We start from the raw sequence: 17,111 nt of genomic DNA, 5'->3' as shown, positions 1-17,111 counted from the left end.
TCGTAGTTTATCTGGTACGCTAGCGAGCCTACCTAACCTAAAACGAAGATCACACGATTTGTACATCAAAGACATAATTTTTGTATTGCTTAAAGCTATTCCATAGGTATTTCACTAAAGGATCCTGACCTAACAATTTGTAATCCTACACTTCGCTTCATAGGCGTTTCTTAGCTTAAAAAAAGCGGCCAGAGAAATTAAGAGCATAAGAAACCAATAGGCCTACTTCCTCACTTGAACTGACTCAGTGAGAGGGGAGTACCAGGTTGCATGTACAAAAAAAAAAAAAAAAAAAAAAATTTTTTAAAAAAAAAAAAATGATGGNAAAAACAAATCTTTTCAATAAAAAAAAATGATGGCTAGGATTTTAGGTAAAGCAGAGTCCGCAATACACTGCGCGATGCCTCAAGTTAGGCAGAACTTGATTTGAGGTGCCATCAATTTATTAGATACTTTAATACATAAGTGCTGTTATATGACACTTGAGAAGTGCATACACAAAAATTTCATAAATTTCATAAAAGAAATTCTGCACATGCATTTAGTATGCATTTAGGCGCTAGATGTTAGTAGTGGCCTGAATAAACTTGTATTTTTATATTTTGAAACACAAACAATGAAAACAAAAACAATTTTCATCATTTGACTTACCCCGTCGTGGTGAAGTTCGCTGCTCCTCACGACTAAGCGCCGTGGCAGCTGTCGCTGACGCTGCTGCTGCTGCCGCCTCTGTGCCCCTAGTCTTCTCCTGCAGCTGCTGAAACATATTAGCACGAGCGCGTACGCTGTTTCGACGTGCCAAACCAGCAGCAGCACCACTACCCGCTTCGGCATCACCACCTTCATGCTTGGCAGCCTCGGTAGGCGTACCTAAATGGCCCTCAATGCCTGACATTTCAAAGATGCGCTCACTATCGCTACCCAACGAAAGGTTGAATTGTTCACTAACGCTGTTGTTGTAACTATCACTCAGCGAATTTTGGCGTCCGATTGTGTCACGTAGTGGTGCTGTGCTGGCTACTGCACCAGAAGTTGCGGCGTTGAAGTAATGCTGGCTGTGCAACGGTTGTGTGGCGCAGCGTGTAAGCGTATAGCTGCTGCCCGGTGATGCACTCGAAGCGGCAGAGGGAGCGTTCAAGTGCGCGAATGCGGTATAGTTGAGGCCTGCGTCCAGGGATTTGGTTGGCTTGAAGGCGGATGTGGCGGAGGTGTCAAGCGGCGATGCGGTGGCCTTAAAGCTGCGTGGTTGAGAGGAAGGTAATAAATTGCACGTGAGTTTTTGGTATTTTTTTCTTTTTTTAATAAATTACTTTGGTAAACGTATTTGAGTTTTTNTGGCTTGAAGGCGGATGTGGCGGAGGTGTCGAGCGGCGATGCGGTGGCCTTAAAGCTGCGGGGTTGAGAGGAAGGTAATAAATTGCACGTGAGTTTTTGGTATTTTTTTCTTTTTTTAATAAATTACTTTGGTAAACGTATTTGAGTTTTTATTGATAGATTTTTGTGCACTGAGAGAATTGCGGGTATTGTGTGATATTTGAAATGATTTTTCGGCTCATACAATATTTACATAAGTAGTACGTCGATAAATAATATTTGCGATTTTTGTGTATACAATTTATTTTAAATTATTTATTTATGTTATTATCTAATACATAATCACAATTTTACTCGGTAGATAACAGTCGAATAATTAAGGAGCGCAACAATAAAAAAAAAAATAATACAAAAATATTCCACTTGGCCAAACTAGATTATTTTGGCTCAATAAACAATTTTCTGTACTTGAATAGCTTAGGTGCTATTCATACATAGATATTGGCTATTGACATAAGCATTAACACACATAGCGATAACACGCTAAACGAATTCAATAGATTTCTTACTAGCTTTTATTTATTTATTTTCTAGTTTATTTGTTGTTTAACTTGTGCTGCTTAGCTTTCAATAAATTCTGTGCGCTTGTTCGCTGGTCAAGCAAAACCAGTAGCAGCTAATCAACAAAAGTTGTTTTGCCGGACGTTAACGTACGTTAATTAACGTTGCACTTTGATTGGGCGGGCATTCCTATTGAATCGATTGAGTATTATTTAGCTTGAAAAGATTCTTCACACTTTCATCATTTTTGTTTCCTATACCACCTTAGCACTTACAAATGCATGAAGGCGGGTGGTATGGGTTTTATTTTGCAATGGAAAATACTTTGTGTTTCACACCTCCATATGTATGTATACATGTGTATTGAACAATCTTACAACATACAAGCACTTGTGGAGCGTGCCAAAATAAACCCCCAAAAAATGGCGAAACATTCAGTAGAGGAAATAAAGCGAAAAACAAGTAAATAAATAGATTTCAATGTAATCGAACATTTTAAACCCAATGCATTTTGAATAAGAAAATTTGAAAGTCAGTTCGTGAACATGTATGTATGTATGTAATTACACCTGCGTTCAACTAATTAAAAACGAAATTCAGAATAATATTTGTGCAAATTATGTTACCATAATAATAAAAGTTTCAAAGCTTACAAAAACTGCAAAAAAAAAATAAACCAACTTCAAAAACTTGTCATCAAAATTTCCAAATTTTTAATCAGAATATGCAGTTTTGTAGCCCATTAAATTGTAGTCAAGTCTCAAGTCGCTAAAAATTACCGTTGATTTTTTAGAATTTTTTTTGTGGAGGGTGTTGCGGAAGAAAATGATTCGTGGTAAATGAAAAAATTTAACTAGAAATGTTCCCTCTTATTATTATAACAAGATATTGTTATAAATAAAAGAAAAAAAAATTAATATGAAAATGTATATTTTTTGTACTTCACGTTCCTTCGTCTAAAAACTATTCAAAAAGATATTAAAATTTGTCCAGTTTTTCTCTGTGTATATACCGTTGAAGCCTTTGAAATAAGTCTTTCATAATTAGTTCTGTTCATCGAGCAAAAAATTTTAAACGATTTATCATGATTTTTCTTCAAATCGTGTTAGTGCAGACCAAAAAAATATCCATCACTCAAAAATTGAGAGCGCAAAGTGACACTTCTCTTGGAGGGAACTGGCAAAAATGGTGGAAGGACTCTCAGGTTGCACCTCCAAAAACTCTCACTGGATACCTGACAGGACAGAGAGGACATTTCTATGTTAACAACGATGTCTTTCAGAAGCTTTTTTTAGACTTTTACGAACAAACACTACATGGGCAAAGTCGTCCATAATAAAAAATCCATTGGGTTTAGTGTTTTTTTTTCCAAATTGAGCAATAAAAAAAACGTTGCACTGAATCCGTTAATTTATATTTTGCATAAAAATCCATACAAATGAAGTGTTGTAAGCATTTTTTGGCTGATTATTTATAATTTTGCACACATACATACGTACACTATATAACTGGTTGTTTTATCGTCTTTTAATATATTTTCTGTACATAATTTTTCGAAAAAAAATTAAAACAATTTTATTTTATATTGTTTTTTTGTTCATAGAATTTAGTATGATCACTGTCGACGCGTTTTATGATAATTTTTGCATTGTTTTTTAAATTAGATATCTTTAAACATGTCTTCAATTTATAAGCACTTTTTTGAAAACTTCAAATTGACCACGTTTTTATTTAATGTCCGAACATAACCGACGTGTGTCCACTCGCGACTAACTTAGGCGATCACTTTCAGCGCGTATTAACACTCTACCTCTTGGCCGAATTAACTGATTTTAGTTGGTTAGTTGTGATAGCTGCGCGCCCAGCCAATAACAACTTGCGCTTAGCGGTGTCACTCAGAGATATACATATATGTATGTATGCACATTAGAGTGGATCATAAAAAAAAAGTTGCGATTTTCCAACGAAATTATAAAATTTATTATATTTTAACATATTCGCCAAAATATGTCGGAAAAATATTAAGATTTACGTGAGCTAGACCAATTTGAAAATACTGCGGAAGTTCGAATTATTTTGATTCCGCTGATAAAGTTGTAAAAAATTTTATGCAGAAATCTTAGCTTGAACTCTTCTATCGTCTGAGGTGATTTTTTCAAAATAAAAATTATTTTAAAAAATTTATTCATTTGAAAAAGGTCGACAATTGGAGATATTTTCAATTACGTCCAGCTGCTCACGTAAATCTTAATATTTTTCCGAAATATTTTGTCGGAAGTCTTATAATTTAATCAAATCTATATATTTACGCTAGAAAAGCAGTACCATTTTTTCTTTGTATGGCGAGCGATGCACCCTAATGTACATACATATGTATGTATACCAACATCATGTCCGCGCAGATAAAGACAAACTTCGCTGTGAAGGCGATCGATAAGAAAACCTTCAACACTTTTGGCCTTATCACAAATCAACTTTGGTTGCGTAAATATTTTTTTTTTATTTTTTCTTTTCAAAATCTAGTATTTGCTAAGATAATTATGATTCTTTTTTTTTTGTTCTCTTTACTCTTTTACCGAAAACGATCTCGATCGCGTTCAATCGATTTACGCGCCCGTAAGCATTTCAACGTACAAATGGACAAATTACTATTAGGACGGTCTAACGTAAAAAGAGGAAGAAATCAACCGACGCGACTTTGGATAAATTGATGGCGCTCCGCGTATGTGAAAAACTCAACTGAACACAAAAATACAAAGCGATTTTTTTTTAGCGCAAAAAGCAAAACAAGATCGGACGAAAAAGCGATTTTTTTTTCGTTTTGTTCAAAAACTCATACATTACAAAAACGACAGACGACTGACTGAGCGTGAGCGTGCTGTAGTGAAAAGAAGTAGAGAGGTGGCGGTGAAAGGCCGATGGACGCGCAAAAACAGCGGCGAAATGTGTGTATTGTACGTACGAACGAGTATGTATGTATGTATGCAGTATATATAAAAGCTTTGTTTTTCTTCAAAATACAAATACTTAGTATAAAATTGTATATCTGTTTGTATGCAAGTTTGCCCACTGAGAGCACACTTTTGCCACCGTTTTGGGAAACAGAAATTTTCTTTTGCAATTTTATTATCGCCTTGCCGTGCGCTCTTTTGCGAGGAGCTTACTAATTTTTTGTACGTTTTGTTTTTATTCTTTAATTAATTTTTATTTTTTCAGATGCGTTTTTCAAAAATAGGCAAAACGTTCAGTTGATATGTACTGCACAAATGCACAAAATTTATTTTTAGCTGTGCAATGTAGAACTGTTCATATTTGTTGAACAAATTTTCATCCACAAAGTGTAAGAGTGTAAAAAATGTTTGGCACCAAAAGCAAAATTCAATTTTATAAATAAGCATTGCTGCTGGATAATGCGGTAGAGCATCTCTATGTGTGTGTGTGTGTGTGTGTGTGTGTGTGGAGAGAGTTTCAAGGAAACTGTGTGGGCTATTAGAAGTTCACTTGGTCGCGGTAATCTAAAATTTGTGATTTTTAGAAAACAACAAAAAAGATAAATAAGTAAACTTCTTTCTAAATATCAAATTAGCTAAATTTGCAAAACTATGTTTACTAAATGAGAACAAAACAGATTCACATTTACAAGATTTTAATCGCAATAAGAAGGCTAATAAGTCTCGGGCCATGGAAAGGTTCGAGCTGCTTAAGACTTGTTACATTCCCGCAATTCGGGACAGAAGTCAAGGCAGTATTCATACCAAAAGCAGGTAGGGCTTCTCATGCTCAACCTAATGAATTTAGGCCTATAAGCCTCTCCTCTTTACTATGCAAGCCTCTGTCCTCAACTTGTTTACTTGGCCACTCTCATCATTTTGGATATCTGGAAAAACGGGAAGAGTGGTCCCAATGCTGAAACCGTGGAAACCGGCCAAAAAAGGGAAAGTCTTATCGAAGTATCGAAGCTCCCTCAACCACACCACCAGAAGGTGGTCTCCATTATCTCCTGAAATGGAATTGATGACTTGTGCTCAAAAGTAAACGGTTACCTCACCGAACTTTCTCGCTTCTTCACTGCAAGCAGCCTACCCCTCTCCTCAATAAAACCCTCGACAAGCCTTTTCAGCGCCTGGACTTTGGCAATTCACGTCGAGGGCGAACAAATTCCGACTGTGAACAATCCCAAAATACTTGCGAGTTACTTTCGACGGTCCGCTCTCTTTCTCGGCGCACACAACCGCAAATGTCAATAGAGTACAGAGCCGCAACGAGGTTCTCAAGTCGCTTGTCGGCAGCAGCATACAAGGCAATTGGTCGGCCGGTTCTAAACTATGCAGCGACCGTGTGGTCGCCGGAGACTTGCAGTACGCAGTGGATGAAGCTACAGACCCGCCAAAACACCAAACTCCGGACCACCACGGAATGGCTTCTGATGTCGCCAGAACACCACCTACATGACGAGGCTCAATACACCCCGTAAAGGAGCACAACACCATGCTATGGCATCGGTTCCTAGTTGCTGCAGAGCTCTCGCCTAGGCACGTCAGAAGGCATCTATACGAACTTACGGACGAGGTCTAGAGATTTATAAAACAACCTTTGGACCCGATCTAGGCAGGGCTAAGTAAGCCGCTACANAATCGGTATCTAGCAGCGTGCCACAGAGATGGGCACCCGAATATACACCTGCTTGCGGGAGAGCTTTCGCCTAGGCACGTCAGAAGGCATCTATACGAACTTACGGACGAGGTCTAGAGATTCATAAAACAACCTTTGGACCCGATCTAGGCAGGGCTAAGTAAGCCGCTACAACAACAACATTAACAGATTTCTTTTAAGCAGGTACATAACATTATTCTTGTGAAAGTAAGATGAATTTCATTGAAAGAAAGTGGGGTTTAAAATAAACACTTAACGTTATTTGTGTGTGTAAGTTGTATTGTGGAACGATTTTCCATCATCTCTTATCAAATTTGGTTTCGTCGTTCTCCAAACTAAAGTTCCACAATAGGTCACTTAAAAATTGGTTTAATAAATATATTTCTGGATCCTGTTCATTCTTAAATAAATTCATGGGATTTTCTTTCATGAACGTAAATATTTAATGTAAAATGCATTATTCGGATGAAATGGGTATATTTTTTGCTTTAATTTGGACATTCCAAAAAGTGAACAAATTCGTAAATGTGAATAGCGTAAAAGGTAATAGATATATGGGACAAAACTAATATTGAATTCAAAAAGAATCGAATTGAAAAAATAGAATAAAATAATATTTAATAGCTTGTATGTCCTTCGTTGGTAACAAAATTTTTTTTTACCGGTAAATCAAGTTCCTGGTAATTTTTAACCTTTTAGGCATTCTGAACACTGGTAAATTTTGTTACCATCTCATAAACAGGTAACAAAATATTGCCCCGTGAAGTATGCAACACCGGAATTTATACAAAACTTTATAGCTGAATCGCTGAATAGATTAAATTGTAGCCAAGGTACTTAGAATTGCGGTTAAAAAAGTGGTTTATTTTTCGGTAACAAAACTTTCCGTTGTCAAAATGTTCGGTAACAAGGAGAATATGCCTGTAAGTAGCCGGCGTGGCATGGAATTTACGAGTGAATAAAGGACACTTAGTCGATTTTTGCGCATTCTTCTTGACGTCCACCTTTATAAACTTGCTGGCTAAGAATGCTCCAGAGGTGCTCTATTGGATTTAGGTTTGCACCTAACTGCGAAAACTCCTTTGTACGCTTAGCGCTGTGGATTGGAGCATTGTTCTGTTGACATGTCCAAAACTCACCGTAAAATTTTTCGGAAAAATTCGGCAATAAAACGTCATCCAATACTTCAATGTAATTTTCTGCGCTGATTTTATGAGAAATAAAACAAATTAACGCCTTGCTAAAAGCAACCCAGGTCATAAGGGAGCCACCGTGGAAGTTTCAAGAGTGGCGCGTTTGTCGAGGCTCGCGAATATCTCTCCAATACTTTTGAACAACTCGAAATTAAATTTTTTTCACCGCTAAAAAAGGCGGATTGCCATTCACCATCCCAGAACTTACGATTATCGGCGAATTCGAGTCAAGCTCCTAAAAATTGATTTTCCCAGCATGACCTTAAGGAGTTTTTAGAACTGTGAAATTTGTATAAAAATATCACGCAATTTGCTCAACAAGAAATAAAGTGTTAACGGACGCGCTTGTTCCTTATAACTACATATATCCTCCTAGAAACTCAAATTTAAAAAAACAGCTAGTTCGCGCATACATTTATGTGTATTATAAGACAACTCAAGAAAATAGTATGCGGATATTTTAGAAGAAAAATTAACAAGTTGGTTTATCCCATAGAGCTATTTCGTTTAGTGTAGCTCCAAAAAAATTTATTTTTTATGAAGAGTCGCCCTCGGCTATTGAAGATTGGCAAGCCGACATATGTAAACGTGCGTGAAGGCCAAAGATAGACACTTCGATGAATATTGAAAGAACCTTAATTATTTTTAATCTTATGGCACAAAAAGTTTTTAACAATATTTGCGTCCCTACTAAGTATGAGGGTAAACTTTTTATTTTCACATTTTTTCTACTTAAAATTACCGTTTTATTAGATTCGCTGAATGCATTTTTCTTTATATGTAGGTCCACTGCTATTTTCTGCTATTTATACATATTAACCGAAATCCGCTTAAACTACGTCTCCTCTGCTAATTTGTTTGCTAACATCCAATTTTAAAAATAAGAAAAACACACCGACGTTTTCAGGTATGTAGTAAGGCTCACAACCGCGTTCCACAAACAACAAGCGCCCTCAGACGAAACCGAATTGTTACTAAAGCAAAACAACCGTCAGTCAACATGTTGGAAGCCCATAAAATTGTCAACAAAATAAAAACGTTAACTATAATGGTATCTAGTATGTAGGTATGTATGTATGTATGTATGTATGTCTTTTCTTTACAACACATCATTTTAAATCGGTTTTGCTCTGGTTGTTTTTCTGCTATGTACTACAAGCTGTTAGTTTTTATTATTATTTTTGTAGTTGTTGTTGTTGTGACTTTTACACCTTTTTTCTGCAATTAACAGCAAAATGACAATAAAAGACAACGGACGACTCTACGCTGACTTGGGGTGGCGCAACCGAGCAGGCAGGCAGGCAGTAGTGCAAAGTGTGGCGCGGCAGAGCGATGGCCCCACTGCGGATTCAGCCACTCCAGCGCTAAACGAAAGCGATGCGAGCGCATTGATAAACTCATCTATGTATGTAGTATTTGTGTGTTTGTATACATATGTATGCATGTATGTATTTCCAGTGCCCAGCGCCCAGCGCTGTCGCACGTTAATTAGCCATAGTAAAAAGTTATGAGCCCGTGCGATAAAGAAAAAAGAAATAACAGCAACAACAATAAAAGCAAAAAAAAAAAATATATATAAAAATTAAAAAAATTAAAGTTGTAAAAAGTTATTGAAAAATTGCGCAGGTGAATTAGGTATTGGGTGAATGGACGAACCCATACAGACGGGTCAACAGTTCTTTGGCTGATTGTGGATGTACGATGGACAAAGCTTTAAATGAATGGCGGGACACAATGCCGCGAGAATTTGTGTGGTTTTAAATGGAAATTTTCATATTGAAATATAATAATAATTGTTGGTGCAAGTCGTTTATGTGTAGTGTCAATGAATCGTTGGTCGCAATCTTTTCTGTTAGCGCATTAACAAAGTGGACAAGTAAACAACAACAAGAACAGCAAATAGAAAACTTTCACAATGTACATAGGTGAAAAAGTGTTGAAACTTGTAAGCGAGTGCAAAGAAGTAGAAAATGCTGACTACAAAAAAAGCGCAATTATAATGAAGTGCAAATTTCACGCTTATTTGGAAAATTTTTATGTGCATACAGTGAAGGGCATAAGTCTGCGCATATAGCGCTAACTGACAGAGAGTTAAAAATTTTAATTTTTAAGTTTTTTGTGTGACAAATATCACCCATCCTTGGATATCTAGGATACCTGTACCTCCAAAAAACGCGGACGATCCACACGCATTCGCCAGAAGACTCTCCATTAGAGAGAACCACTGAACAACTCGGACGTGCACCTGCGGGTTACCACCAATTTTCCCATTGTTTCAGTAATCATCGGGCAACCCAACAGTGACGTACCTGGCTACCATCAGCGCTCTCACAGTTACTGCCGGTACTGAAACTCGAATTGAATTTACTGTTAAACATAGTGTAGAGCCTTAAATTATCCACCGATTTGAATACCTTTTTGTGTTTTTTATGAATTTTTATTTATTTGTATTAAATATTTTAGTGCAAATTACAGAGAATGTAGCAATTTGGATGAAAACCGATTCGCCTTTTGAATGTTATGAATAAAAACTTGTTAAAAAAATTAAAGGGGTTCCTTTAAGAGGGCACGAATCTTCCGAAGTAAAAGTTTAAGTGCCGTTTTCTCATGTAGGTTTTATCTGCCCTCTAAACACAAATTTTGTTCTGAAAAAACCTACTTGAGAAAACGGCCCTAAATCTTATAAATAAATATTCCTAGGTATTTTATATAAAAAAAAAACATTTCGAACGCTCTTTATTAGGGGAAAAATAGGCTGTAGAAATGCACAATTAAATTTACAATTTAAAAAAATCTGAATAAAAAGTTTGCAATTTTGGTAAGATTTTTTTTATAGATAACATTTAAAGTTTTACTTGTACAATTTTTTTCGTTTTAAGGCAACCCTTTAATTTTTTCCAACTAGATATCGACACCTGAGTGGAAGATCGACCTATGATGTAACATTCACTAACAGGAACAGGAAAATTAATTTTCTCCAAAATAAAACAAATAAAAATTAAAAATCGTGGTCTACTAATATCTTCTTAGTTTTATTAGCTATCATAAAAAAAGGTGAAATCGGTTGAAAAATCAAAGCTCCAGCCCGCTCATCCCCCAGCACACTCCCTCCCCCCCCTCTTTTGGAAAGCCAACCTGCAGGTATGCTAGTGTAGACATTTACTCGAATCTGGCTTGACTTGAGTAGGTACTATCGCAGCCTCTCACCAAATTCACCTCATAAATGGGAAGCATTAAATTAATTCATCAGATTTTTTTTTGGGTGCGCTCTTCGTGGCCTCCTTTCGAGTAAATTTTTTATGTATGGTCTTCACCCGAGCCCTACAGCCTAAGTACCTGATTTTATATTTCTTTCTTTGAACCGTTGTGGACGCTTTAAATAGCAAATAAAGTTGTGAATACTCTCTGTTGAATCTTGCTAAGCACTCTATAAAATCCCTGTTGAAGTATCTGTTTCGACTTTTTAGCCAAGCCGGTACAGTGGCGGAGAAACGGTTGGGTAATATCGACCAACCAAAACGTTGATTGGATATCTTAACCTATTGCCATGTACGCTCATAACGCAGTTGTGCAGGCATTACACGAATTACCAATTTTAGAGAGAAGAGGTCAAGTTGTACCTAATATTAGATCGCTCTCCATTGATTTTTTGCTAGATATGTCTAGTTGTGTTTTAGGTAGATTCCGCGTCCCAACTGCTGTTAGCTTCCTTGATTAAAATCGATGTTAGCCTATATTTGCAGGAGGTTAAGGTATGTCCACTTCCTGAACAGAATTTAGCTCCCTTTCTTGCCAGCTCGTTGGTCATGAAATTGCTACGGATGTCCCCCTGTATTCGATAGCTGCTTTAGACATTGCGCCTTTGGATTTTAAAGTTTCAATTGCAGTCTGGTTGTGTTAGAGTATGCAGATCGTAATCGGTCGCTCTGTAGAAGTGGCGTATTGCACTATTGTGCTTTATTTTACCTGAAAAACGCTACAGTGGTCAGGTAGACGAATACCGAGGAGAAGTGAGAGTTCATTGGGGTGAATCGCTTGGGCTGGCATCATTGGTAAAGATAGCCATCGACTCTGAATATAGTCCACTGGCGTATTTCCAATAGTTTCTTTCTTTGGGAAATGTTCTGTACAGACGGATTAGAGGTACATTTACAGATGTTTTGGGTTGGTCTTTGGGGCCTTTACGTGTCCGCTCAAAGCGGTTAATTCGGATTTAGCTTGAAGTTTGCTGCACGCTCGAATGTAGAGCTTTTGGTTCATATTAGCACTAAATCGATGGTAGAAACGAAAGATAGTGTCTGAGATGCTAAGCAATACACATTTTCGTTATTTTTATATGCATATAAACATATGTATGTAGGCTTCTTTAGTGCCTTTAGACCTTCTTAAGATTCAGTATACAAAATGCGGATAAATACCCCATTTATTTCCAGGGGTTTATCTACAGGCATCCGGGTGGTTTTCCTGGAGCGGTCTTCGGTTCAGAAAGAAAAGAGTTCTGGACTGTATTTTAATCAAAGAAACAGCCGGGAAAAGTCCAGTACAGATCTTGGCAGTAAATAAACGAAAGTGCACATCGTACCAATACTTCGCATCAATCGTTTCTGGCTTGTAAATTTGCTCGTGTTTGCCGTGATTTTCCTCATTTTCTGTTTCTCAATATAGTTTTTTTTTGCTTTTGCCAATTTGACACAGAAGCATGACATAGAAGCATGGTTTTGATGAAAGCATGGAGACTACATATCCATCTACAACTAGGTGGCCCAGCAGATGGAAAATTGACGATGAACCATATGTGGTAATTAGGCAGACTAGACCGTCACTCAATCAGTCAGCGTGGCAGTCAAATAGGCGGCAAGTTATGTAATTAGGTAACAAATAAGCCGCTTAACGGTAGTAAAGAGTGATGGTAACAATAAATATAGACGAGAAGATGTAATGGCAAATAGATACGCTCATGTATTAAATGTGTATGAATGTATATTTGTTTGTGTAATATTGTCTGAGTATATCGATATAAGCCCAAATTCGCTTTGGTAGCGAAGGTGAAATGGGGATTTTTTTGGAAAAAGAGGGAAATGAAAGCATGAAAAAAGAAGAGGATATGCATATTGTATCGTATACATATGAACATACCGATCATTAAAGACTGACTACTCCGCCATTTAGCTAATTCAAGCTGATGTCATTTTTATTTAATCATAAATTATTGACATTTGAACGTTTTTTTGTGTTTTTTTTTTGTTCAACTTTTCCAATCACGCTACAATTGTTTCGGCTTCCACTATTACTTTGGATTTGTTTAAAAGTTAAAAAAAATAAAAAATAAAATAACGCAACGTATGAGTACAACAATAGCAAAATATCATTGCATATTATCTTTATTAGCATTCGTCTGTTGTCAACATTCATAAAAATAATACCAACAATGAGTCGTCGCTGGCACTCGCCCATTCTTTCAATTGCTAAGCATTTCGCCAGTTTACCGGCTAAATACAAAAGCCTATAATTCACTATGCTTTTGTTTAGCCAGGTGATAGGAGGCTAACACATGCGCACACTAGCGTGCATATGAATGACCAGCAGCTAGCCAGCTAAACAAAAGCAAACGCGCTGGCTGTGAAGCTGAAAGAGACTATTAGCCAGGTTGAGTTGGTTAGTGTAGCCAGTTAGTCAGTCAGTCGGGCATTGTTGAATAAAAATTTTATGTGAACCACTTATTGACAACACGTTTGTTGGGAATTTTACAGAAAATGGATATGAAGAGTAGAGGAAATAGGGGCGGCGTAATCAAAAATTAACAAATAAAAATCATAACTGAATCTATTTTTTTATTTCAAAAGGGGAGTGTGTGCTGGAGATAATGAATTTTTATATCCGGTTGGGGACACTTTGTATATACATACATAAATACATATGCATAATTGTGTTTTTGTACAATAACACTATATTTTTTTATTACTATTTGCAGACAATAAACATTTATGCTTTTATACATAAATTGCTGGAAATTTTATTATTGTGATACACTAGCAAAGAAAAACTACAATAGTTTTATGTAAAATAGTCATGCTAGTAAAAAATATGAGTGTTTCGAAAAACAAACATTGGTGTGTGAGGACAAAAATATACATACATATAGTAGGTAACGCAAATATGGTTGACTAATATATGTAAATAAGGAAAATGTTGCAAGCTACGATCGATGACAAAAATTTTGAGGTCATTTCGAAAGGGCGATGAGTTAATATACTTTCGTTTTTTTATTTTATGAAAGGTGTGTATATTTTAAGGGGTTTAGCATAAATATTTTTAGTAGTGTATAGAGTAAAACGAAATTTAACTGTTCAAAAGACACAAATGAGAGGCAGAAAGACGTGAGTGCGAAGAGCTTGAACTACTGACAGGCGGAAATGCGGCTCGAAAATTTTAGAAAAAAATATGGCAGCAAATAAATGGCTGATTAATGCAGAGGCGAAGATTGAAATCTGGTAACATATTTTTATTCAAAATACTAGGCATGATATGTAGGGAACACTTCCCAACGCTTTTGAATGGCGACACAGCTGGCGCGCTTGATGAAGGAGACCCCAGAATAATGCATAGGAATTATTCTCACATACCGCAACTTAACCAAGACGGCATAAAAACCACAAGGCGCCTAGACCCGACAATATACCGCTTGAGCTTATCTCAGCTAGCGTCAAAGAATTGGTAGGGCACAACCACCAGCTGTTAAGCGTAGTATATTATATTTCGCCTAATCCTAAAGAAGGTAATTCGTCTCCTTTCGCCCATTATCGCGAGATAAGCTTGCTTAACAACCCATATAGATAGGGTCCTATGGACGATAGTGCCTGGAAGACTGAGGACTTTTGTGAGCCAAATATCAGAGCGTCAAATGCTGGACGGGTCCCTATATAAAAAAAAATCGACATTTAACACCTTTTCGTCGATTAAGCCACTTTAGATAGTATAAAGAGAAGCTGCCCATCTGAATCACAGCAGCACCATATATAGGGTCAATCTATGTCAAATCGATGAATGGTTGGAATCGACAATTTGTAATTTGTATGAAGTTTGGTCAGAATTTTTCATTTCAATTCAATAAAAAAATTATAGAACTTTAAATAAAAAAAAATAATCGAAAAATCAAGAATATACACATTTAGGCTAATTTTTTTACAAAACCTCCAAGTCCAAGTCAAATATGAATTTTTGAACTTTGGTAACTTTTTTTGGAAACTCAAATATATAATACAAAATTTATATACAATTTTTATTTATTTTAAGTAACGTTTTATTAGGCCCAAAATAATAAAAAAAAACATTTTTTTTTCCAAAGTCAAAAGTTCATACCTTTAAAAATATACCTTGAAAATTGCAGGATCTTTTGAGATCAGTTAGAAGTATTGCTTAAAAAAATTAAAAAAAAAAATATTATATAAGTTTTTTGCTTTACAATTTTTTAAATCTCAAAACAATGAAATTTTTTAATTTTTTTGTTATATATTTCTTTATGTTGCCTAAATATAACCTCTAAAACGACACCAGAACCTTTTCTGTAACTAACTATAATAGTTTTTGAGATACATACTCAAAAAATAAAATTGCAAAATACTGGAAATTGTGAAATATTAAATTTTCGAATATTTTTTTTGCTCCTTAGCAGAACTTTGTTATATGATAAAAGAAAATTTCTGACCAAAATTCATCCAAATCAAAAATAGATTTGCTTGCACTCAAAAAAAAACAGTTATGTAAATATATATAACTTTCAACACATCATTTGGTTACTATGACCAAATAATGCAAATGTAAACAAATTACATATGTGTATGATTTTCTACTACAGGTACTACAAGGATTTTGAAATCGAAACACATGTAATTAAGTAATGCTCGTTACTTATCTCCGCTGGAATACTTTTTTTCATCCGCATAGATATTAGCAGCCAAAGTTACTTTTTTTAAATTTCTGACACTTTGAATCCAGTGGCGCTTACAGATAGGCCTTTTTTTAATCTTTTGTGGTCAATTATTGCTTGCTTAGTCCTAAGACAATTTAATATCCCTTATTACAATTCTATCAAATGGCCTTCATTTTCTTCAATACAAAATCGAGCCAACCTAATGTGAATAAGTATGTTTACGTATAATTGAAATTCGTTACTGTGACAGCTGTGCAGTATACGTAAATGTGAAAATCTCGCCATTTACAGATATATTTTTAAAAATAAATCAGACAAAACTTTTACTAGGTATTTCATAAATAGACTAAGAGAGCGTATAAGAGAGAGTAAATACGAAAGCGTGATCTCATAAAAAAAAAGAAAACACGAAAAGAGCTGGAAATATGCCAATTTTATGGCACATTTTTCGGTTTGTATTTTCTTGGTAGATACGAGTATGTAGTATGGAGTGTAGACTTCTGAGATAAGAGCAAAAATATAAAACAAAGCATTGCAAAGTAAAAAAGAAATAAATTTGGAGAAATAAAAAACTATAATAAATTACTACGAAATGAAATAAAAGAAAATAAGATTAAATAAAATGAAATAGCACAAAACAAAATTCGATGCAATAAAAAAAATTAAACAAGACTGATTCTATTAAAAATTAAACAAGACTGATTCTGTTTCAATTCATGCAGGGTGAATGGGTTCGAAATTCGAAATCAAGTTTAATACGACTTTTCATGTCTTTTAGGACAAATAAAGATACACGTATTTCTTTGTTTTGCAAAAAAAAACCTCGCTGAGTTACGAGTTTCGGAAAATTTTAAGGCAAAGTGTGGTTTTAGTGAAAAACGGCTGACATTTTTTTTTTTGAATCTTGCTTGTTTTTTTTTTAAAACAATATTTTTCAATTTAATTTGATTGCAGAAGTGTTTTTGATGCTCTATATTTGCATACTTTGAAAAGATTTCAAAATTAACAAAATGGCGGCCGTTTTTGGAAAAATCAAAAAACTTAATTTTCTCAAAAACGACATTTTTAATTTTCTTGAACATTTGTTTGTGGTTACTAGATAAAAGAGAGAACATTTTCCAATAGGTTTGATGGCCGCTAAGACGCCTTGAAAGTCGTAAGAATTTTTTTTTCTGAAAATAAAAAGACTCAGTATTTTGGGTAATGTAGCGCCATATATAATGCATCTATACATTCTGTGTTTTGATCTCTGTAGTATTTTTCATGATCTTTCTTTGCCAGTTAAAAAAGTTTAAAAACTTTGAAAACTAAAAAAATTCCATACATTTTTCGAACCAAAAAAGAAACTCGATTTTCTCAAAATCATAATTTTTCTTATCTTTAAATTTTATTTAAAGTAAACACGTGTTTTGACTCCTATTCGCTTTAGCGTAACGTTACGATTCTTATTATTTTTACTA

General features: G+C 35.3%; 1 protein-coding gene across 1 annotated transcript in view; it reads right to left on the bottom strand.

Moving 5' to 3' along the window:
• Positions 1–651: 651 nt before the first annotated feature.
• Positions 652–17,111, bottom strand: part of LOC108369972 (uncharacterized) — a gene marked incomplete at both ends in the record, with an annotated part of 48,954 nt that continues 32,494 nt past the window's right edge. The window contains one exon of the mRNA XM_017625202.1: positions 652–1,238. Coding sequence (XP_017480691.1) covers positions 652–1,238 — 587 coding nt within the window. The remainder of the gene's footprint in view (positions 1,239–17,111) is intronic.

This window comes from Rhagoletis zephyria, unplaced genomic scaffold (genome assembly GCF_001687245.7).
Source record: "Rhagoletis zephyria isolate East Lansing unplaced genomic scaffold, Rhagoletis_zephyria_1.1 Rzeph_scaffold_03936, whole genome shotgun sequence".
Taxonomy (NCBI): domain Eukaryota; kingdom Metazoa; phylum Arthropoda; class Insecta; order Diptera; family Tephritidae; genus Rhagoletis; species Rhagoletis zephyria.
Note: the sequence above shows the minus strand (reverse complement) of the source record. Positions and strands in the feature narration are given on the sequence as shown.